The sequence below is a fragment of the Trachypithecus francoisi genome, unplaced genomic scaffold (assembly GCF_009764315.1).
Source record: "Trachypithecus francoisi isolate TF-2019V2 unplaced genomic scaffold, Tfra_2.0 Lachesis_group5, whole genome shotgun sequence".
In the NCBI taxonomy this organism is placed as follows: domain Eukaryota; kingdom Metazoa; phylum Chordata; class Mammalia; order Primates; family Cercopithecidae; genus Trachypithecus; species Trachypithecus francoisi.
In genome coordinates this window covers 64490477-64512700 of record NW_022681470.1, presented here as the reverse complement: position 1 = coordinate 64512700, position 22224 = coordinate 64490477, and the positions used below count along the sequence as shown (strand labels likewise).

General features: G+C 49.6%; 1 protein-coding gene across 1 annotated transcript; it reads right to left on the bottom strand.

The window, feature by feature from the left end:
- Nucleotides 1-1382: 1382 nt before the first annotated feature.
- Nucleotides 1383-22224, bottom strand: LOC117075395 (plexin-A2-like). Its single transcript, XM_033197707.1, has 12 exons — nucleotides 22159-22224; nucleotides 21201-21469; nucleotides 19093-19159; nucleotides 18723-18869; nucleotides 17916-18075; nucleotides 17462-17565; nucleotides 13610-13709; nucleotides 12432-12622; nucleotides 10710-10879; nucleotides 7976-8188; nucleotides 7156-7306; nucleotides 1383-6486 (listed from the first exon to the last, which is right to left on the bottom strand). The coding sequence occupies exons 1-12, from the start codon at nucleotides 22210-22212 to the stop codon at nucleotides 6391-6393; spliced, it is 1722 nt and encodes a 573-aa protein (XP_033053598.1). The 5' UTR covers nucleotides 22213-22224; the 3' UTR covers nucleotides 1383-6390.

The following is a 22224-nucleotide window of genomic DNA, read 5'->3' as shown; positions in this document are numbered from 1 at the left end:
GGTATGAGGTTGAAGACCCAGAACTCTCTTGGTCCCATTATCATGAAAACAGTGAACAGCAGTTTGCTTGCATGCTAAGTTGAGATGTCAGATGGATTCTTGAGTTATTCTCATCTATTTCTCTTACCAGAGAGCAGAAGTGTTACCTACACACTTTGGAATACCAGCATGTAAAACAGAAAGATGAAAGTACAGAGGAGAGGAGGCATGATCTCCTTGGGTTAAGGGAACCCTAAGGATTAGGAGTCCTAAGATCAATTCCCTACTTCTCAGCCTTACTGCGGAATTGTGATGTTTATGCTGCCTCTGGACTTTGTCAGTCCAGCTACTGTTCTCCCCTAGGCAGGGCCCACCTTCTTGTCTTACCTGCACTGGATCTAAAAGCACATACTATCTGGCATCTTTCCCTTATTTACCTTTAATCCTTTAACTGAAAATGACAAAACAAAACAAAACAAAACAAAACACCAAAACACCCCTTCTCAATGCATGGTGAAACATTCCTTTTTTTTTTTTTTTTTTTTTTTTTTGAGACGGAGTCTCGCTCTGTCGCCCAGGCTGGAGTGCAGTGGCGCAATCTCGGCTCACTGCAAGCTCCGCCTCCCGGGTTCCCGCCATTCTCCCGCCTCAGCCTCCGAGTAGCTGGGACTACAGGCGCCCGCCACGTCGCCCGGCTAGTTTTTTTTTTTTTTGTATTTTTAGTAGAGACGGGGTTTCACCGTGTTAGCCAGGAGGGTCTCGATCTCCTGACCTCGTGATCCACCTGCCTCGGCCTCCCAAAGTGCTGGGATTACAGGCTTGAGCCACCGCGCCCGGCCGAAACATTCCTTTTTAAGAATGCTTATGATTTTCACTACACTAAAAGGTTGATGAGGACAAGGATCACGTCTTTCTCACGTATTATGTTATCCCCCAGCAATTACCACAGTGCCAGGGCGTGCTTAATACATGTTATGTACAAACACATGAGTGCACTTGTACACATGAGTGTACATACACATGAAGAACATGTATTAAGCGTGGAGGTAGAGGACGATCTTATTCTTCTGAAACTTCCCTTCACTTCTGGGAAGGGGTCCTGTCTCATGGAGTGCACTTGCTGCCTCCAGTTGGAGGAAGGCTGTATTCTGAGGTCTTGGGACTAGGGGGCAGTGTTCACCCACTGGTATAAGCCAGGGCATCCTCCGTGTGTGTGTGTGTGTGTGTGTGTGTGTGTGTGTGTGTGTGTTATGTTGATGATGATGACTGGTACATTAATAAGCTCTGGCTCCAGAGAAAATTCTAAAACTCCCTCAAAACAACTTAGCTCATCTTTCCATGAGTACCCTTCTTAAATATGCCGGTAAAATGTTCTTCTGCATATATGCTGCTGAAAAATCAGGTTTATTTAAAGATTTAAGGATTTTTAATTCAGTAAACTTTATTTATATATAACAACAGTACAAATTGTGTCCTCAGCTTGCAAAATAGGAGTGTTTCGTATTTACAATAGGTACACAGTAATATATTAGAATAACAAAAAAACCCCACTTTATTGGAACATTTTAAATACTTAATTTTCTTACAGTTTTTATTCCACAACACCTGTAAAAACAACAAAACCAGACAACCATCATCGTATTTTCTTAAAAATATATGTAATACAGATTCCAGTGTGTCAAGAGGAGTGGGTTTGAGCAGGAAAAGTTGTGGGGAAAGGCAGGTGGGTTCTGGCCCCTAGTCTCATGTGACAGAGAGCTTGTCCCTTCTTCCGTTACACACGCAAGAACATCTGTTCTGTTTGGGGGGACCATTTCCATTCTGCCTGCCATACCTTCCACGCCAAGATGAAGGCCAAATAAGTCAAAGTGAGGACTTTGAAATGCAGAAGATGTTTCCCACCTTCCTTGTGGCCAGGGCAGGAGGGAGCAGGCTGCACTGCAGCAGAAAGAAGACAGCTCAGGCTGAAGGGAGAGCTTTTCTGCGCTGAGAAGAACGAGATGTGGGTGTCCACGAGAGGCTGAGGAATCTCCAGTTTGCTTATTGGGCGGAGGCCCTGTCTGCCAAGCAGTGGCCGTGATCATGTCTCAGGACTTTCCTTGGTACTAGTTAGAAAATACCAAGAGTGAAACCTTATCCCTCATTGATGGGGATCACTGAGCTCCAGATACTAAAATGTCACACTTCAGGGAAACTAGGGAAGAAAGACTGAGTTATGGAAAGGATGCTACCATTTTTCTCAAAGCATATTCCTGAGACAAGGCATCGGAAGGCCCTGAAGTTCATCTCCCAAGTTCCCCGTGGGATCTGCTCCCACAGCCCTGTGTCTATGAAGCCACTTTTCATTTTCTCACCCACCAAGTCTCCTGAGTCTCAATTCTTTTCTGTCTGTGCCCAGGCCCCAGGAGTCTCATGCAAGACACAGTGTGGCTGAGAAAAAAACAGCCTCTCCTGGAGCAGCTGCTGGCTCAGTATTTACCAGCAGTAGGTTAATGGGGGCAGGTGTGGCAACCGGGATGCACCTGGAGATTTATCAGCCCGAGGCTTTCAAATGCTCCCTATTTGTTCTACCCAGGTCATTTTTCGTCCAGCACACCCATCCACTGATTCTGTTTCACGCTCAGCAGGGCCAGGGGTCTTGACTATTTCCTGTCCTCATTTGGTGGAACTGAAGGAAGGTCAGGAGCTCAAGCAGCAGGTGATGTGCTGCCAGAAGAGACAGTGGCAGTAGAAACAAGAGCAGCTCTCATCGCTGGGGGAGTGGCCCCAGAATAAGGTAAGGCAGCTGGGTTGGACTACTCTCCTCCTTTGCTGGAGCCCGTTTCCTATAAAACTGGTACCCTGTGCCACTAGGGGAGGAGAACTGTTGCCTGCTAAGTTGGTGGCAGGAACCAGCTTCCTGAAGGAAGAAAGACCTTGGTTTTGTTCTGTGCTGTTTTCCCATCTCTAGAGCAGTGGCTGGCAGACAGTGGCTATTCAAGAAGGTTCCCGGATGAATGAATTCAGGAAACAGTTCCCTCCTCCAATGAGATTAACAGCTGAGTCATGCTTTTAATGACTTAACTCTGTAAAGAGGGGAACTCTCCGCCAATGGGGGATCAAAATGGTTTTGAGAGCCGTGCTGTGGAGAGAGGTAGGACGGCAAGCACAGAAGCACCTGACCCCATGCAGAGGACGGGAGGCAGCAGCAAGGGCCAGCTGGAGGGAGTGCTCTCCGTTACCCATTAGCATCCTCTGTCTTGCCAAGCACCCTTCTGGGGTCATCTTTCTTTTCCAGAGCATTGTCTCTTGTGCAGATCAATGAAATGAAGCAAAACTGATAGACTTTGGAGAGAGACTTCTGTCTCTGCCTCCTCCAAGATGAATGGCTTCTTGTAGAGAGGAGCTGTGGCTTCAACACTTCATCCTTACCCAAGGTCAAAATATCCTCAAATTGGATAACAGGGAGAAGAGAGGCCAACCAACTCCCTCTTTTTCTCATTCCAAAGGGTGTGAACTTCATTGGTTCTTGGTGGCCCAAAGCCAAGAGGTGTGGAGGAGGAACAAGTGGCCAGCTGGAAAGGGGGCAGGGCCTTACAACCTTTCACCCTCATGGCATGGCTTGAGTCCAGCTTTTTCCCTTTTCTTAATTCCTTCCTAAAGGATGCCCCAGGCCACTTCCTTTGTCAGCCCAAGTTCCCCAACTCTCTCATGGAATCCTGAGAAATGTGGCCAAACCACTCATAGCCAGCTCTGGCTCTTTCCTCTCCACCCTCCAATTGGCCATTGCCCCATCATTCTCCACGCTCTCCACAAACCTTCAAGGAAACGCCCCAGGGGCAGTGAATTATCTCCAAAAGTAACTGCTGGGAGATGCCAGGTAGATGCATTGAGTTAAGGGTTGGTAGAGATGCTGCTGAGATGTCCAACTACCTTTAGCTTCTTGGTGGAGCAAAGCCTGGATGCCAGTCTGAGCAGCCGTGTGGCCAGAAAATCTTCACCCAAACAGAGCTCAGAAGTTAGATGGGGTGGGCTGGACTTTTTTATGGGTAGCATAAAGTCTCCTGCTCACACTCTTTTTGCCTGTATCTCCTTTCCTTTTATCTCCATAAATTACGGGCTCTGCGCTGATAAGCTTTGGGTGCTATGAAAAGCAAACACTTTGGCTTAGTGCGGAAGGCCAGTCATTAGTATTTCCTTCAGGTTATTAATAGGGCCCGAGAAACTTTAACAGAAGTGGATTTTCAAAAGAAAGTGGCCTTGGCATGGCTGGTTGTGAATTATAATGAAAACAGCAAGTTTCCTGAGTATTTTGCTGAATGCTTTTCTCTTCCCATTTGTCAGCTGCATTCAGGCAAGAAACTAGAGCTGGGGGACCAGGCAACGTCTGCTGTGTGGTTAGACAGCGATCCAAAGCTACATGCCAAGGATGGAAGCCAGCCCTCTATGCTCCCCTCCCCCAGCCCTCTCCTGGGAATCACATGTGGTCAGCAGGGCCTTTGGAAATTGGAACCACTTGGAGGTAAAGCAGGGCACAGAGAAGCTGGAGCCCAGAGTTAATAGCAGAGGAAATGACCCTGGTCCAGTCTCTCTTGGAGGAGCTGGTCTAGCTTCCCAGCATCATAGCCTAGGATTCTCGACCCTTTGAAAAGTGAGGAAGGGCAGATTGTTCCTCTTTATCTTCCCCAGTCCCACCCCTTTGCTTCCCTTGTCTTCCTTCCTACCCCCTGACGCCAATGCTGCTTGCAGAGAAGTTGGAGCTGGCTGCTCGGATCCAAGCTAATGTGGGAGGCCTGGACACTCTGATGGCTATCCTGGCCACCAAGGTCCTGACACCAACAGAGCTCCTTTCCTCTCGATGACTCCCGCTGGCTTCTATGGGGCCTCTGGACCTGGGCATGGAGCTTTGGTCTCTTTGTTTGGAAACTACACTCAGGAGAATTGGTCATCCATAGTTTTAGGCGTCATCAGAAGAGACAGAGAAGGAAAGTCCAGTGAGAAGTCATCCACTTGTCCTTCACACCCACAAGTCCATGAGAGGCAGAAAGAGAGGCAGAAGGTAGTAACGTGGGCATGCCACAGTCATTTCTACTGAGGAAGTGCTGTAGGCCCAGATGGTCAGGAGCTTCCATATATGAGCGAAGGGTTGTCTCCCCTCTCCAGGCACAAGAGAATGAAAGAAAGAAAGCATAGTAATAAATACTGCAGCTTCTGTAACCTATGCTCTTCAAGTATTGCTTGCTGTAAACAGTGTTTGATTTTTGTTTTCTTTTTAATTACCAGGAACTACTGGATGATGGGAGTGAACTCCAAAGTCAAACACCCATGTCCCCAAATCAACTTCCAAATGGAACCTCATGGAGGCCTGGCCCACACACCTCCAGGCCGTTTCCCGAGGGTGTCTGGTTTATGACAGGGATTGATATGAGGCAGGGCTGCCCAACCTTCGCAGGGAGGCCAGGTGTCTGGTCTGGGAGAGGCCCACTTCACCCCACTTCTCATACTAACTTTAGGGAAATTGAAAGGAAACATATCAAAGACCAGCTCCTCATTTGTTGAGGTTTAAGATTAAATAAAACAAAACAAAAAACAGTAGCAAAAAGCATTGGTACTATCTAGGTACGCATCTCCTCTCAAAAGATGAGAATATGCAGGTATGTGGTAGGTAAAGCTCAGTTTCCAGTCAGCCAGGGTGAGCTCTTGATGGCTTTGCAATTTTTGCGAAGTTCTGGAAGTCCCATGCTCTTCTGGCTGCCGGTATAATTTCAGGTTTTACTGGCCTCCGTTTTTGTGAAGTGTTTGGTGCATACTTGTGCTCATTCTTCTTCTCCTCCTCTTCACTTTTTTTTTTTTTTTAATTTCAAGGAAAAGGAGACAGTCACTTTCTCTCCAATGTCTCTCAGCATCTCTTTGCTTTTTCTGGCATTTGGAAATAGGCATTATATAAAGAAGGAGGAATGGGGGAAAAGAAGGAAGGGAGACAGAAATCAGAATTAAACAAAAGTTGGACGGGATCAACAGGGCGGCTTTTTGTTTTATTTCTGTTTTTTTCCCTTTTTCTTAAAAAAAATTAAATAAAGTTCTTATTATTTTCCCAATATACATCAAATGAGTTTTCATGCAAAGCAGCAGTCACAGAGGCAGAACTGTCCCCAGCTCATGCCTCTTGGCTTGAAGAACCACCTTCTCCTGGCCCCAGGTTCTCTGGTGTTCTCACTGTGGATGGATGACGCCCACTGTCTCTCCCGGCTGGAACTGGCTATGACGAAACTTGGCTGGCATAGGGAGAGGGGCCCTCCCCTCTCCCCAGGATGGGGTCTCAGGGGACAGCAAGCTCTGGGGCCTGATCCCCATCACTTGTCCTTCCATCTGAGATTCCCAGTGTGACAGCTTGGACAGGTCCCTCTTCCCAGGAATGCGAGGCTCCTCCTCTCAGCTCTCAATGGACATGGCATTAATGAGCTGCTCCACCTTATAAGCCAGCCGCTGCCGCCGCGCCTGCTCATCCTGCTCTAGGGCCCCGATGAGCTGAGGAGCAAAAACAAAGGCAGGAAGACTTCAGGACTCAGAATAGAAGACCCCGTTTTCCAGAGTCCTCCCTCTTCACCCTGTCTACCTTTCCATTCTGCCTTCATGCACGTAACCTTAAATAATTTAAATGATTAACTGAATGAATACATGCACACACACCTATATATATGTATGTATGCATGGTGTTTAAAACATTATCTGGCATAGGAAGTGCTATGCAAGTGTTAATTATTGCTGCTACTACTACTACTACTTTCAGGTTCAATGCTATAGAAGCTTTGTGAATTTTCCAAAGCCGTCCTATTCAACTTGTATTCGTATTAGGGTCCACCTGTCTATCCGAAATGTAACTGACAGGATCCGCCCGAGTGCAAAGAATAGTTTGATTCATTAAGAGAGAATGAAATTAATTATACAATACTTTGAACTGAAAAATGATTAAAAGTGTTATTTATTGTGTTAACAATGAGGGAAAGACAATGAAGCATATAAAGCCTTCAGTGAATCAGGAGCTGAGTTGCCTCAAAGGAATGATAATTTTTGAGCTCATGGGCTTCTGACTCCCGGAATGTTTTTCTAAATTGCCATCTATTATTATTTAAGGACTGAGTTAGGCTTCCTGCTCCTTGCCTGTTGGTTTCTGTCCCCGCTGGGGCCCTGTCTCACCTCCTCACTATACTTGCTGACGTAGGAGTAGATCTCATTGAGGGCACTCAGCATGTTGAACTCCACAGCGTGCAGGCGGGACTGCTCGGCGAGGTAGGCATTCATGTCCTGGTCACTGATGGCTGGGAGCTTGGCAATGTCTGCGTAGTATCTGCCAGAGACAGGACAGGCACCTTGATGGAGGCCTCAGCAAATATTTACCTATAGCTACCCTGGGCCCAGGTCCTTTGAGGGCACTGATGTCCCCAGTTGCTCCTGCCTCCTATTTCTCTTCTGATGTGGCTTCCTCTGGCCTCTTGCTTCAAGCTGAGGTTGAGGCTGAAGGCCAGGGTTTCTTCAGTAGATTCCATTTAGCTGAGAGCTCGTGGCTGCGGTACCCAACAGAGTGGTTAAAAGCCCAGACTCTGACCAGGCTCTTTGTGCTCAAATCCCAGCTCTGGTACCTGCTAGCTGTGTGACGCAGGGCAGGTTATTTAGCCTCTCTGTACCTCAGTTTCCTCATCAGTAAAATGGGGATAATAATAATAGCGGCTCCACAACTCTGCTGGACAGTTTAATGAGATGATACACACAAAATCTTATTAGAACACTGAGTGCTTAGCACATGCTCAATGAATGGTAATTAGGATGATAATCATCTGACTTCCACGGGCACAAAGCCACCCTTCCTCCCGAAGCAGGGGGTATGGGCAGGGAGGGGAGCGGGAGGTCCTGAAGAGGTGACAGACACTGTCATCTGAGTCCTTGGTCAGTGATGTCTATAGAGGGGGGAATGGGCAGGGAGATAGGGGCATGGGCCTGTCCTGAGGGTGCTACTGACCTCTCCACCCAGCTCTTATAGCTGGGGATGTCCTTGGCATAGAGCAGCTTGTTGGAGGGGGAGTCCTTGCCCAGCCGGTGCTCTGACGTTGAACAAGAGTCCATGAAGGTCTGAGCCACCACAGAGAGGCAGGCGTCCGTGATGCTGCCCTTGTGGATGTCAAACACGAACTGGGGGTTCTTAATCACGTTCACCCAGAAGCGCAGAGGGAGGCTGTGGGGAAAGGCAGAGCAGACTTGAGAATGCATGCGGGCCATGCCCCTTCTGCTGCCCACTGATATTCTTCCCCCACAAAGTTCAAATCGTCCACCTGGAGGGGCAAAGGAGTAAAATGGAAGAAAATGGGTCCAGCCAGGGTGAATTTAGCCTAAGCTGTTACTGACCTGGGAGAAATGGAGGGAGAGGCACCTTGTGTCCTAAGGGGGACACTGACCCTGATCTCTAACATCCGAGGGCTGAGGCTGGGTGTGTTCTGTTCCCTCCTGGGAGACTTTTCTAAAGGCCTCTGTGCCCCTAGGCAAGCCCAAGTACAGAGGACAGCACATTTTCTCAGGGCCTCAAACAAAGCCACCAGGCTCCTGGAGTCCCTTCACAGTGCCCGTGGCCATTGTCCGGAAGAAGGCAGCCAGCAGCCCCAGGCTCAGCTTCAGAGCGGGCACAAAGGGCGCCACCTGCGCTCCCCGCCCAGCCCGGCTGCCCAAGCTACTTCCCAGGGCTGGCCTGGCCTGGCTGGGCTGAGGAATGGGCTCCCCTGGGGGAAGTTCTTTCATGACTCTCCCCAGGGCATTCTTGTATCTGGGCAGGGGCAGAGGGAGAAGTGGAGGCCATTGTTGGCATCCTGGGAATGACTCGCTGTAGCTCAGAGATTTTCCCACCCCAAGAGGAACCGATCAGTAGTTAGGAGACTTCCTTCTGCAACTTGGGAATTTATAACCAGAGGAGAATGAGTTTTCTCTGCTCCTTAGGCCATAAAGCAGATAAGCCCATTTACTCTCCTTCAAAATCAGAACAGCTGCTGTTTTTACTTCCTTTTCCAGCTTTGCCTTCTTTTCCAGCTGCCTCCTGGGTTTTAACTCTTTTGACTCCTCTGTAGAACAGGCCCTGTCGCAGGCTTGTCCTCCAGCCTGAGATGATGTTCCCAGCTCCCCAGCTTCTTCTTTCCCCTTCTTCATCTTCTCTTGACTCTCATGGGCCCCAAACTTTCCCAAATGTCTCAGTAGTGCCAGGTCTTGGGAAAGATCTGCGTTACCCAGACTCGGGCCCTTCCATGATGATTTCTGCCTATCCTCCAAAACACAACAGGATCCCTCACTTTCCTTTAGCCCGGGAGGAGTTGCTACAGCTGAGAGCTGACTCATCTCTTCTGCCCTCCCCTTCTTCTGGCAGCCTTGGGTAGTTTCTGGTAATCCTTCCCTGGACATTTGCTATTGAGGTCTGGATAAGGAAACTCTCTCCACACCACAATGCCAGGGTAGTGCATTTCTATTACTTGGGTCTGGCCAGCACACCGAAGGTACAGGGTTGGGGATAACCCTGGACTTTCTCTTGATTTCCCCTGAATTGCCCTCTCCCAGCACTGGGCTGGGGATGCTCCAATGCAAAGGGGACAGGCATGTGCTGTCCAGGGAATGCAGATCTGGAAGGCCTGTCCTGGCAAAGTGGACTGTGGGCTCTTAACCCTAGGGCCACCCCAGCCTATCCATTTCACTCCACTGTGATCAAAGCTGCAGACTGAGGAAGGCTCAGTGACCACAAGACCCGGGAGGAGGAAGGAAAAGATGGGGCTGGGGTTGGCTTTTTCCAAAGTGTTTTGTTGGTTGCTAGGACTTTTGATTCCCAAATAACAGCCTGGGCCCATCTGTGTCGGCTCTGTTTTCTGAGGAGACCGCTGACTCCAGACAGCTGCATGGGCTGCCTGCCCAACCCAAATGCCTGGACCTCCCCTCTCCCCTCTCCGTGCTCTTTCCCAAAGGAAGCCTTTTGATGCCAGCTCTTGGCCGGGTCCTGTCTGACCTGAAAGCCAGTCCTTAGCTTGGTCTGTGGTCCAGGTTCAAAACCCAGGAGGATAAAGTCTCCTACCAGGGGCCTGAGGGCTTCTCCCACTGCTGGTCTGGTTGCGGAGGTGACTTTAGGGGAGAGAGTCATGCCTGCAGGGCATTCTGCCTGCTGCTTCCTGAAAGCTATGGCGCCAGGATAATCACTTGGCCTTAAGAGATCAAGTTTGCAATGAAATCCTCCCTGTCAGTGGGCTCAAGTCTATAGCAGGTGTGAACTCCCTCTCCAGTGCTGACCAACTTCACCAGGGGTCTCAGTTTAATTCAGGGCTTCCCCATCTCAGGAAGTGCCTTAGAACTGCCTCACTCAGAATGCCCCACAATGCCTGGCTGTGAAGCTCTGCTGCAGGCTTCAAATGCAGTTCTTTGCATGGGCTCCCCCAGCTCCCTTCTCCTGAGAACCAGAGATCTCACAGCCAGGGCAGGAGGCTCTTCTTGGGGGACTCAAGGGTGCATCCTAGTGCTGGGCCTCAAGCCAGGCAGACCCTACTTGGCACAGGCAGCTGGGGACTGTGTGGGCTCTGCAGAGCATATGTGCACTATTTGCTCCAGGAGCTTCGGATCACCCAGCCCCAGCCGAGAATAGCCTACCCTCCCACCCTCCCGTCTCCTGGTCCTCATCCCTCGCAGCTCCAGGCCTCTCCAGGCTGCACCTCCTGCTGAGCTCCCCTAGGGTTTACCAGTTGCTTTTCCAGGTGTGCCGCACATCTGTGTCGTGAATGCTGTGCCTGTCTGCCTGCTCATCCAGGAAATCAAACATGTACTTGATGGCCAGGGGGAGAGCGCTGCCCCGGTGCACAGTGCTGAACAAGGTCTCAAACAAGTCGTCGACGAACTTCTGCAGGGTGCCCTGGAGGAGGGGTGGGGGAGAGTGAGATGGAGTGGGGGTGATGGCAGGAGCAGACAGGCATACCAGATGGTGCCTTGGATCCATCCTGCCTTGGAAATTTGTCTGGGACACGAGGCTGTGCAGGCAGTGTTGTGGGGTGGGGTGGTGGGGCGGAAGGGCACTGTTGGGTAGCTGGGGAAGTGGGAGAAACTGGGTGGGCTGTGGATCCTAGGGAAGAATCTCTCCTCCAACCTGCAGCCACATTCCACATTCCACATTCCACATAGGGTGTAGGATTGGGGTCTTTGATAGGAAGACAGGAAGTGCCCTGAGTCCGGGCTTCCCATGGGTGAATGAGGGGACACAGGCTGTAAGCCAGTCTGGAAAGGGTGCCCAAGGAACAAGCTGGAGGACCAGGTGCCTCCTGGCAGGAGCACAGCAGGACCGGGAGAGTCTGATAGAAAGGTATGAAAAGGCTTAGGATATTGGTGGCCTGGGACAAGTGGTATCTGGAGTATGGAATGCGGGTGAAGGGTCTAGACTCAAGAACACCCCCAGGCAGAGTGCTGATCCACAGGGTTTTGGAGAGTTTCTAGAACAGGAATAAGACTTGGCCTGGCTCCCAGAGTTTACAGGCTCATGGCACACCTCTGAGAGTCAGTAGAAACCTCTAGCCTTTTCTGTTATCTCTTTGTTGGTCTCTTATTGTTATGCTGAGCATATCAGGCAAAGCTAAAATGGAGACAAGGGGTCTGGTGGAATATTTCTGGGCCACTCTGGGAGCAAGTCTGAGAGCTGTAAGTTGGATGCCACTGTATTAAAACTTCAGTGCCATTGTTGGAGGGTCCATGGGGGAGAGTATTTGAAATCTAGCCCTGTCTGGAAAATATGGGCTCTTTGATTGTCATACTTACAGGCTTATTTTGTTATCTGCTAGGAAGGCTAGAAGATGTAGCCTCGCTTGCATCAACATTTGGGGGTAGCTGGGGTGGGATGGGATGGGAAGGGGAAGCCTCCCCTTGGATTACTGGCAGGGCCAGGCCTGGGCTTTCCCTCCCATTGTGGCCAGAAAGGGGATAGAAAGGGCAATGATAATGGAGGCCAGCATATCTATCCAACTAATATCAGCAAGAAACCCCAGTGCCTTCCTAGAGCTTAAGGGGTCCAGAGGGAGAGAGCTACTCCTCTGAAGCGAAACAGTAGTCTCAAGAAGTATGCAGAAAGCAAAGATATGTTTACTATTTTTGCCAAAGGGCAGAGAACAGCAGTGGCCTGATTGTTTGGAAGCCCTGCCCGGGAAACTGGACTATCTCTCTTTTTTTTTTTTGTTAGTGGAGACTGGGTCTTGATATGTTGCCCAGGCTGGTCCCATACTCTTGGGCTCAAGTCATCCTTCTGCCTTGGCCTCCCAAAGCGCTGGGATTATAGGTGTGAGCCACCATGTCCGGCTGTACCTGGACTGTCTGACTGGGTCCTCTTGAAGGACACACTCTAGACTTCCTTTCTGTGTTGTGGAGTGGAGGGACGTGCTCTTCTAACAAGCGCTCTCTGGTCTGGGCAGAGCGGGAGTTACCTTGGTGGCCAGTAGCCGGGTCAGGTAGATCTCGGACACCATCTTGCTGCCCCGGTCACCCTCCTTCTGGTCACCGTGGTCATGGTTCTTCACCAGATGCCACACCTTGACCCCACTTTCCAGGTCTGGGGTGATCATCGGGGCCCGGGACCGCAGGCTGTCGGGGCTGCCCGTGTACCTGAAGGAGGAGTCTGAGGAGAAGGGGGTGGTGGAGGGCTATGAGTAACTGAGTCACCGTCTTTGCTTGTAGAATCCTCCCAGAATCCCTGCCCGCCTGCTGCATCCACTCAGAATAAACTCATTTCAGCTGAAAAGGGGCTGCGGGGACCTCATATATGGTAGGTTATTTTAGGGATCCTTGGTTGGCATGAGGACAGAAGAGCCTGAAGGCTTTTTTAGAAGAGGATTTATGAATTTTGTGAATTAGAGAGACCCTCGGGAATATGGGAGTCACCTCTACTCAGACACTCCCAGCAATGAATAATTAATAGGTAAAACGTCAATAGGATATTTTCGTCAGTGCTTTAATAGAAATCTGGATACTAAAGAGCTACAAGTTGTAATTCTCCTCTTGGTAGTTAAGGGTCTCTTCTTGCATGGGGTCTGGGGTATGGAATTTCCTGAGCCCTTTTTAGTGCTGCTGGGTTCAGTCCTGCGGTGCCTTTTGGTTGGGAAGCCCAAGGCCTTAGTGCATACATGAAACCAGAGCAAATAAAATAAGGGACAAGGAGGTGCCATAACCTCATTGCCCAGAGGGTCTGGGGGCCCCAGTACTCCTCTGACTAATTTATTGATCAAACTGGGACACTTTTAAGAGTAAAGGGAGGGGCACTCTTAATAATTCAGCCAGGACGACAGGCATAAACTGGACTGGCCCACGCAACCTGGGATATATGAACCCCCAGCCAGGTGTCTTCCTGGTTCTAGGCCACTCTGACTCCTCCACCAGGCAGGGATATCAAAGAAAGGGCACATGATGCCACCTGCTCCCACAGGTCTGAGGGTGCAGGCTGCCTGGGAATGCCTGGACTGGGGAGGACAGAAACCAACTGGCAGGAGCCTATGATTGGGCCAGCAGCAGTAAGGGCTGCCTGCTGTTAGAAGGGGTAGCGAGTGGGCCCTGCTAGGTCACAGAAGGCTCTGCTCTGAGCTGCCCAGTCTGCCCTCCTGGTTCTCACCATATCTGCTGATGGATGTCCGGGAGATGCTGGCAGAGGCAGGGATGTTGTAGGAGGAGGTCTGTTTGGGGACCAGAGCCACCACCGACCTGTCTGACACCTGAAAAGGGTAAAAAGGTACAGTATGGTGAATGTAGATGTCTTGGGAAGTTGGAGTTAAGTATTTCTAGAGGGTTATAATATAGCTGTGGGGTAGAGAGCAAGGAGTACAGGAATACTAGAAACAACCATTACTGCTGTTCTTTGAGCTTTTATTGGGTTAGAGCTGCACAACCCAATATAATGGCTACTTGCCATGTGTGTTGATTGAGCATTTGAAATGTGGTTAATCCTAACTAAGATGAGCTGTGTCTAAATTGAGATGTGCTATAAATATACATTACATGCTGGATTTCAATGACAGTATGAATACAAATATTAACTATCTTATTGATAATTTTTAAATTGATTACATATTGAAATGATAATGATTTTAGACCAGTTAGATTAAATAAAATATGTAACGTTAATTGATCTTTTTATTTTTACCTTTTTAATGTGACTAATACAAAAAGTTTAAATTACACATGTGGCTTGCACATGTGGCTTGCATTATATTTCTACTGGACAGCACTGGGCTAGACGCAGTCTCCCATCCACTTGGTGAGCTACACACAAGTACTCCCATTTTACAGATGAAAAAAAAAAATGGAATCATAGGGAGGCTAAGCAACCTCTTAAAGGTCACATAATTCATACATGGTAGAGCCAATATTTGTAGCCAGATCTGTCAGGCTCCAGAGCACATGTTCTTCTCATTATATATTCTAACTTGGAATTTTATTTCGAGTCACACTGGTCTGGAGCCCATTTTCCCTTTTGGCTCTGCTTTCTGTCTGGCCTGGGTCCTATAATGCCTGGATCACTTCAAACAGTTTTACCAAAAGGGCAGCCACTCTTGGGGACTGATGGAGAAAGATGGTGTCTTGTCCCATCCTCTATGAGGGCGCCCCAGCTCAGCACCCAGCCTGCAGGGAGAGGGCTGATAAATGAGGAGCCATATTGAAGACATTTGGGGCCATTTTGATTTAAGATTACCCTCCATCCAATAAAAACAGAGAATCCCCAGAATCGTGGCGATCCAATTAAACCCCTAACGCAGAGGGAATAAAACAGCTATAATAATGTTATGGGCCATAAAACATTCCTATTAAACCATTTTTTATTTTAACAATTTTTATGAACTTTATAAGTTTGATTTATAGCTGCACCAGTCATAAAACCGTCTTTCTGGGTCTTAAATTGTCAGTCCCTCTCTCCCACCAAAAAAGAATTAAATGTGGGGAAGTCAAACTATAAATGAACATTAGTGCTAACGAGATTCCCTGATAGCGGGTTTTAGTGGTGGTGTTTAATTTTACCCTCCCTATAAATCTGCGGAAGCCTGGGAAGTTTTTTAACATCTCTTTGTTAATTAAGATTATGCAGATTTTCTTCTGCAGGGGCTCCAAGGACCTTTGACTCCAGAGAGGGTAACAAGAGGGCAGTGCATTGACTTGATGGTATAAAGCTCCAAGGTCCTGTGCTTGGAAGGTGCCAAGACTCCATTACCTCCCAGCTAGAATAGCTCCCTGGACTTGTCAGCTGTTGGTACCACCAGCACCAGGACAGGGAGGGGGGCAGTCTCTACTTCCGTCTTTCAGGAATTCTCCTTATAACTGACAGCCCAGAAATGATACCCAGAAAGCTTGGCAGGGGCAGGAGTTTACACTCCCAGGGAGAACAGATTACATTATCATTTATAGTTTCTTGTCACCTAATGAAAGATTCACAAGGTGACTCAAATGACCACAGTTCAACTCAATTGCAGGTCTAATCACTAAACTTCTCTTGTCCTTGGTTTTTCTCTGTCTTAACCAACAGGTGGTGCAAATCCATGGTCAAGATGACCGGCTGGGTCTGACCTTGACTCTGCTGCCTACCTGCTCCAGGACTTAACCTCTCTGAGCCTTAGTGGTCAGTGGGGATAATAATTGCATGTTGTTTGTGGTGAGAATTAAAGAAGTTAAAACACAGAAAGGCTGAGAGCAGTGCCTGGTATCCAGTGAGCATGCAGTAAATGTTGGTATTAGTGGTGCTATTAGCATCATCATCATCACAGTCTCCCAAAGGGGGGAATACTCCCTGCTGTCCCCTGTCACTCAGGGCTAGCATGTGGGAAGTGACTTGCACTCAGCAAAAGCTCAGTAAATATTTGAGGAATGAATGCATACATGAATGATAAATGACATCAGGGAATTGAAAGTGCTTTGTATGATCAGCACCAAAAGAACAGAATAGTTCCTTATTCTGATTGGGAGCCGCAGGTTGGAAAGCCCAGTAACAAGCATTAGGGTATCAGAGGCAGAAGCAGAAAGACCCCACTCCTGCCCTTTAGAAACTTATGATTTGGGAGCATCATGCTGTTTTCTTTTGCACTTTCTTATTCAACTTTAATTGGTTCATTACAATTGTTCTACCGGATACATTAAGCACCATATGAAGTGGTGGTGGTTGGGCATGTGTGTATGTGTACAGAATTAACAGGGAGTGATGGCAGCTACCTTATCTGTAAGTACAATCCTGGGCACCTCACACTTTCACAAGTAAGGGTTGTTATCTCCATTTTATAGATGAGGAGCCCAAGGTGCAGAGAGATTAAAGTCACAACACCAATGAGTGGGGAAGCAGGGGTTAAATACAGCTTCTAAAGTCTCTTCTCTTCTCACTACACCACACTCATGTCCTCTGGGCAGGGGTCCAAGTAGGGTGTCAGGATGGGGGGTGCAGGTGAGTCAGGGGGATGGAGCCTGGAGAAGAGCATTTTTGGGGATCCCATGTGCCCTAGCTTCCTCTGTGCCTGTGGAGGCTCCTGCCAGCTCCAGCGCCTGGTGGTTGGCAGCTCAGTGCCTGAGAGCCCAGCCTGCCAGCCCCTCTGCAAATCTTTCTTTCCGAGACAGGGACATGGGAGGATGTTATTAATCAGACGATCCCATGGGTCTTGCAGCCTGAGGCGCTTCCTCTGGTTGGTTTAATTTCCCTTGGTGTCTCTTATTTCCAGTTTCTATTTTAGTATTTTTTCCGAATCCCAACCTGTCTATCTGTGCTTAATCTTACAGAGACCCCCCAGCTGGGAGTGGTTACCACGGGAGGGGAGAAGACGCCGGAGTAGATACCTCCTTGATCTTGTGTTCTTTTGCAGGGATTTTTTTTTTTTTTTTTGATTGCTCATTTAATGTGTCTGCCTGTGTGCTAAACACCTCACCTTCTATCTTGTATCTATTCCATACAACTGTTCGGGGCAGGGTTCACCAGGAGCCCCATTTTACAGGTGAGAGAAAAGAAAGCCTGGGTAATTTTCCCAAGGAAACCAGCTACTAAGAGGAAGAATGTAAGACCTCAAGAGAAGTCTATCCAACTCCCTGCTCCACTGTAAGTCAGAGGTGTGGGCTGCATTAGTAAGATGCTAAAGCGAGAGTGCCAGGTACCTTAAGGCAGCTGTCCATGTGGAGGGCTTTGCAATATACAGCTGTTTTTTGTTTTTTTGTTTTTTTTTTGCAAATGTAGAGGTACACAGAATAGAAATGCCTAGACCTTACCCTAGACCCATTAAATATGTTTCTGAGGGTGAAGTCTGGTCACTCATGTTTTTTATCAGTTCCCTCAGTAATTCCAATGGGCAGCCATGGCTAAGAATCCCTGTTCTATGCTCCAGTAGGAGGAGGAAAGCAGGGAGAGGAAAATCTTTTTTAGACTTTTGAGGCCTTAGAGCAAGGCTTAGCGGGAAGGGAATATCCTGGGAAGTTGAAGAGGGGAAGAGACACCCCCTCTCACCTGATAATGCATCAGTGTGTTGAGCCGCTTCCAGTCACCCTCAATCTTGGTGGTGATGTCCTCATCTTGCAGCACGACCCGGGCGATCCGGCCTTGGCGCCACTCTGGGAGGAGGGGGTGGTGCAGGGAGCAACGTGAGAGGGATGAGGGCTGTGAGCCAGTGTCTCCCGATTGCACCTTCTCTAGGGACCTGGCAACCTGGCCCCCTCAAGCTGGTACCAATAACAGAGGCTAGAGACATCTAGGGCTCCATGGGCCCAGGCAGCAGAGGAAACACGTGGGTCTCCTCAGAGACAGCCACATCTGAACAGGCAGTGCCCAAAGCGGGAAGCATTTCACATGGGCCTCACCTGGCCAGGACACAGTCATGCCCCTGCAAGGGCTGTGTGCAGGGCAGCTTCCCTTCTTTCACCCCTCAACCCCTGCCCTCACACTCTGAGTCCAGGCTTCCTACCCAAGTCCATGTCCACCGCCCTCGGCCGCTGGGAATAGGGCACATTCTTATACACGGCATCAAGAATCTTCTCCTTGACTTGTGTGATGGTGTCACAGTTTAACACCTTCACTGGGATCTCTGGGCTGTTCTCGTTGTCAGGGTTGACGCAGTTCAGGATCTACAAGTGGGGGACAGAGGGTGAGCAGGACAGGAGCTGAAGGAGTAGTTTGAGGGAGAGGGTCAGGACCTCAGAATCTTCTTTTTCCAAAGTTCACTCTCTTTATGGGGGAATAAGGGTACTTTTCTGGTCTGTGACTCAGTTTCCCTCACCTTCATAACACCTGCCAAATGACAGCCTGAGTCATTATGTCCACTTCTTCATTCTCAAAGCACCAGGACTCTACTTTCTAGCTCCTGGATGGCTTAGGAGAGACTATAGTTCTGGAATGAGGCACCCTCGGTGTTCAGAGATGGCTCTAGATGTATCAGAGACTAGTGGTGCACTTCCCCAAAGCCTCTATGTTAGAAACCAACATACATCTTTCTCATAATGCCAATTACCCAATACCTAATGATGGATGAACTTTTTTCTCCCCCAATATCGTCTAGGCATGGAGTGCTTTTTAGGGCTTACCAAATGAGATGGGATTGGGGGGTGGGCCTGCCTGCCTTGCTCTTGGTACATGTAGTTGCCCTTTGGGCTCACCCCAGACCAGCCTCCCATCCTCTTTATTGACCCCCTAGACTGCTTTTATGGACAGAAGGCAGAGTAAGGGACAGGAGCAGAAGATACACATGTGGGCCCGGAGCTTCTGGCTTCCTCACCAGGGTCTTGTACTCGATCTGCTGCCGGATGAGCTTGTCCTCACTCAGGGAGTAGCGGGCCTCACCCGTGATGGCGTCAATAGGGCCCTTCTCCATCTGCTGCTTGATGGCGCAGTATAGCATGAAGAGTGGCTCCCCCGCGCACTCCTGTGGGCACAGGCAGGGCAGGAAGTGTGGGCATGGCTTCCTCAGGTTTGCACGTTTTCCCTTTCCTCTCTCGGGGCGAGGCCAGTGGAAGGAGGGGCTTTAGCACACCCAGTCCAGGTTCCTGCTCCTGAGGGAGGGGGTCCCCATGCAGCCCTGTGGCCAGGATCTGAGCAGCAGCACCATCTGCCCTGGACTCTAGGCCCCATCTCACTCCCTTTCTCACCTTTAGGAACTTGTGCAGGAGGAAGGCGAACCAATTGGTCAGCATCTTTTCAGCCACAGACTCTGTCCTGGGGAAGGAAGAAAGGGTAAGGGGCAGTCCTTCACAGAGGGGTCTCCGTGTGGGGCCCGGGCTTGTCGCGAGGTCTCCCAAGAGAACAGTGGAGCATGCGAGAACGCAGGGTGGGGCGTCAGGACACCTGGGTCCCAGCCCAGCTCGCCCAGTAACTAGACTGTGACCTGGAGGTAGGGGTGGCTTCTTTCTGGGCCTCAATTTCCTATGAAAATGGAGAGGTTGGCCTTTTCAGCCCTGATGGTCCATGGTGCTCTGAACTGGTTTGGCTGCATCTGAGACAAGGTCTGTGGATAAAGGCACCTCACTATCCCATGGGGCTATAAAGAACCGGTTCTCCCAACTCACTTCTGGTCTTAGGGTGATAACTAGAGAGTTTCCCGGTCCTTCTGGGCTTTCTTGCATGCATGAGCACCCTGTTTTGCCTATCTGGAAGGTGCCTGGTCCCTTCCCCTCCAAAAACACTCAGGGTTAGACTTTCCTGGGTTCAAATCCTGATTCTGGCATACACTGGCTGTGTGACCTTGGGCAGGTCATTTAACCTCTCTGGTTTCTGTAGTCACATCTCTAAATGGAGACAGTCGTAATAACATCCACCCCCGATGGTTGTTGTCAGGGTTGAATGAGTTAATATTGGTATTTGTAAAGTGCTAAGAAAAGTGCCTGGCACCTGCTAAGCACTATGCATTAGCTGTCATTATTGCTGTCATGTGGGGTCTTGGATCCCAGCCCTCAGGTAGAGAGCAAGGTTTAAGTGTTTTGCCAACAGGGGATTTGCTCATGCAAGCACTGGCCCCCCTCCCCTTCCCGTCCCAGGGCTACAGATCTGGGAATTTGGGAAGGAACAAAGCGACTGTGACAGACCCTCAGTGAAGGGGATGCCGGAGGGGTATTTTAACTCCCTGCACGTGGTGCAAATTATACCCTCTGGTTGCAGTAAATCCCAGGCATTTGCCAGGGCTGCTCTGCAATCTGGGCCTGGGAGAGAGTGACAATGGCAGAAAAAATTGTAGCTTTCTCCCCTGGCTCCTCCCAGCACCCTCTCCCTGCATTGTGCCTGAGATTAGCTCTAATTTAAATACAACAGTTCTTAATGAGAGTTTCTAATGCTCAGATTGGCAGGATGGGGGCTCAGTACTCATAAAACACAGCCATTCTTCCTCCCTCCTCAGCCCACGTGGGGTCTGGAAGCCTGAGACCTTGCTATAGGAAGGCTAAAGAGGAGGGGTGGTGAATGGAGGTGGAACCCTCCAGCCCCTGCTGCCCAGAGGACTCCAAAGCTGTGCCTGGCTCCCCACGGCCTCTAGAGAGGTTGGGCTCAGGGGATGCTGAGGTCTCCAACCCTCTCCCCTGCCAGGAAAACTGCAGTGGGCATGTGTAGTGGATGCTGTGATTCAGATCCAGGAAGCTGAGCTCAGAAGGCACAGCCTTCCTGGCTGTCCAAATCCCAAGCTCAGTGCTACGCAATAGAACCTCCTGCGATAATGCGTTCTCTATCTGTGCAGTCTAATATGGTGGCCACTAGCTGCAATGTGGCAACCAAGCACTTAGAATGCGGCTAGGTGCTAGGGCAATGGAGGAGCTGGATTTTACAGTCCATTTCATTTTAATTTGTAGCAGCTACCTGTGGCTAGGGGTTGCTGTGCTGGACAGCACAGCTCTAGAGACATGGGGAGGAAGAGACCATGAGATAGGAATTATTCTCATTTTGTCTAGGAGGAAACTAAACAACAGAGAGGTTACAACACTGGCTAGAAATCACAGAGCTAGCAGGAGGCAGAGCTGGGACTCCAGCTGAGATCTGAGGAAAGGTCTGAGCTCGTCCATCACACTTGGGCAACTTCAGACTCTGTAGTCTCCCTGGGCTGAAGGAAAGTCAGATTCTGCCCTGCAGAGATGTGAGGACACAGGCTGCTCTGAATGGGTGCCCCTTCTGGGGAATGGGCCTTCTCATGCTGCTTGTGGGGCCTGCTATAATGAGGTACTCTGTCCCTGTTCAGAGTCCTGCCACCCTCTCCACCCACTGCTGCGTGCCAGACCTCCGGAGTAGTAGCTTGGGGTGGTTCTTGTTCTCCAGGTTCTTATCGATGAGGTCAGAGAGTAGTTGCTTGAGGACATCGGTGGCGTACTCCAGGCGGCCCTGCAGGCCGGTCATGATGAGTGAAGCCACGTTGCCCCGGTCGCGCATGGAGAAACTACGCTGCAGCTCCAGGGTGCGGATGAAGGTCAGCAGGAACACCTTGTTGTTGATGAGCTGGGCAAAGAGCTTCAGGGCCTTCTCCACGTGCTGCTGCCCATTTCCTTGTACCTGGGGTGGGGCATGGTGGAGACGATGTCCTTAGAGAACAGGCATGGGGCCTCTTACCCGAGGGTCTCACTGAGGGCCTGCCGGCAATGACACTAGCTGTAGGACCCTATCTTTGAGACCTATCACCACCCCAACCCTATTCCACCCACCTGCGATGATGTAGGAACAGCTGGCTCTGAGGTCGACAGTCTGCTCTGACCTTGCACTGGGCCGGGAAGGCTGGGCTCCATGTGGAGCTCTCAGAGGGGAGGCTGCCTGATTTTCCCAAGGATAGAATAGGAGATGCCCCCTCAAACTTCTCAGTTTATTAGTCTCCCCTTAATCTCCTCTGCCTGATTTATTCTCTTTAGTAAAGCAAACCAACAAATGAAGAAACAAACCTCATAGAATCCTGTGTCTTTCTTTAAGCCATCTTAAATCCATTTTAGAATGAGGCAGTATCTTAGTTAATTATTTCAGTCATTAATTAAAAAATGACAATAAGCTTTACCCTGGAACCATCCCAATGAGCCCGGGTGCCCCCTTGGCCGTAACCTTCCTGATAGCTCTGTTGCTGAGATGCTGTTACGAACTACTGACCCCTCTTCACTGTTAATCTTACTCTGTGCTGCTGGGTCTCATCTGGATTTCCTAGGATACACTGGGCCTGCATCCCTGCTGGGTGGCTGGGCCCAGGAGGCAGGCATTACCTCCAGCTCCCGCAGAACAGGGTGGTCCTCGATGCCTGGGAACAGGACTCGCATAGCGTAGGTACG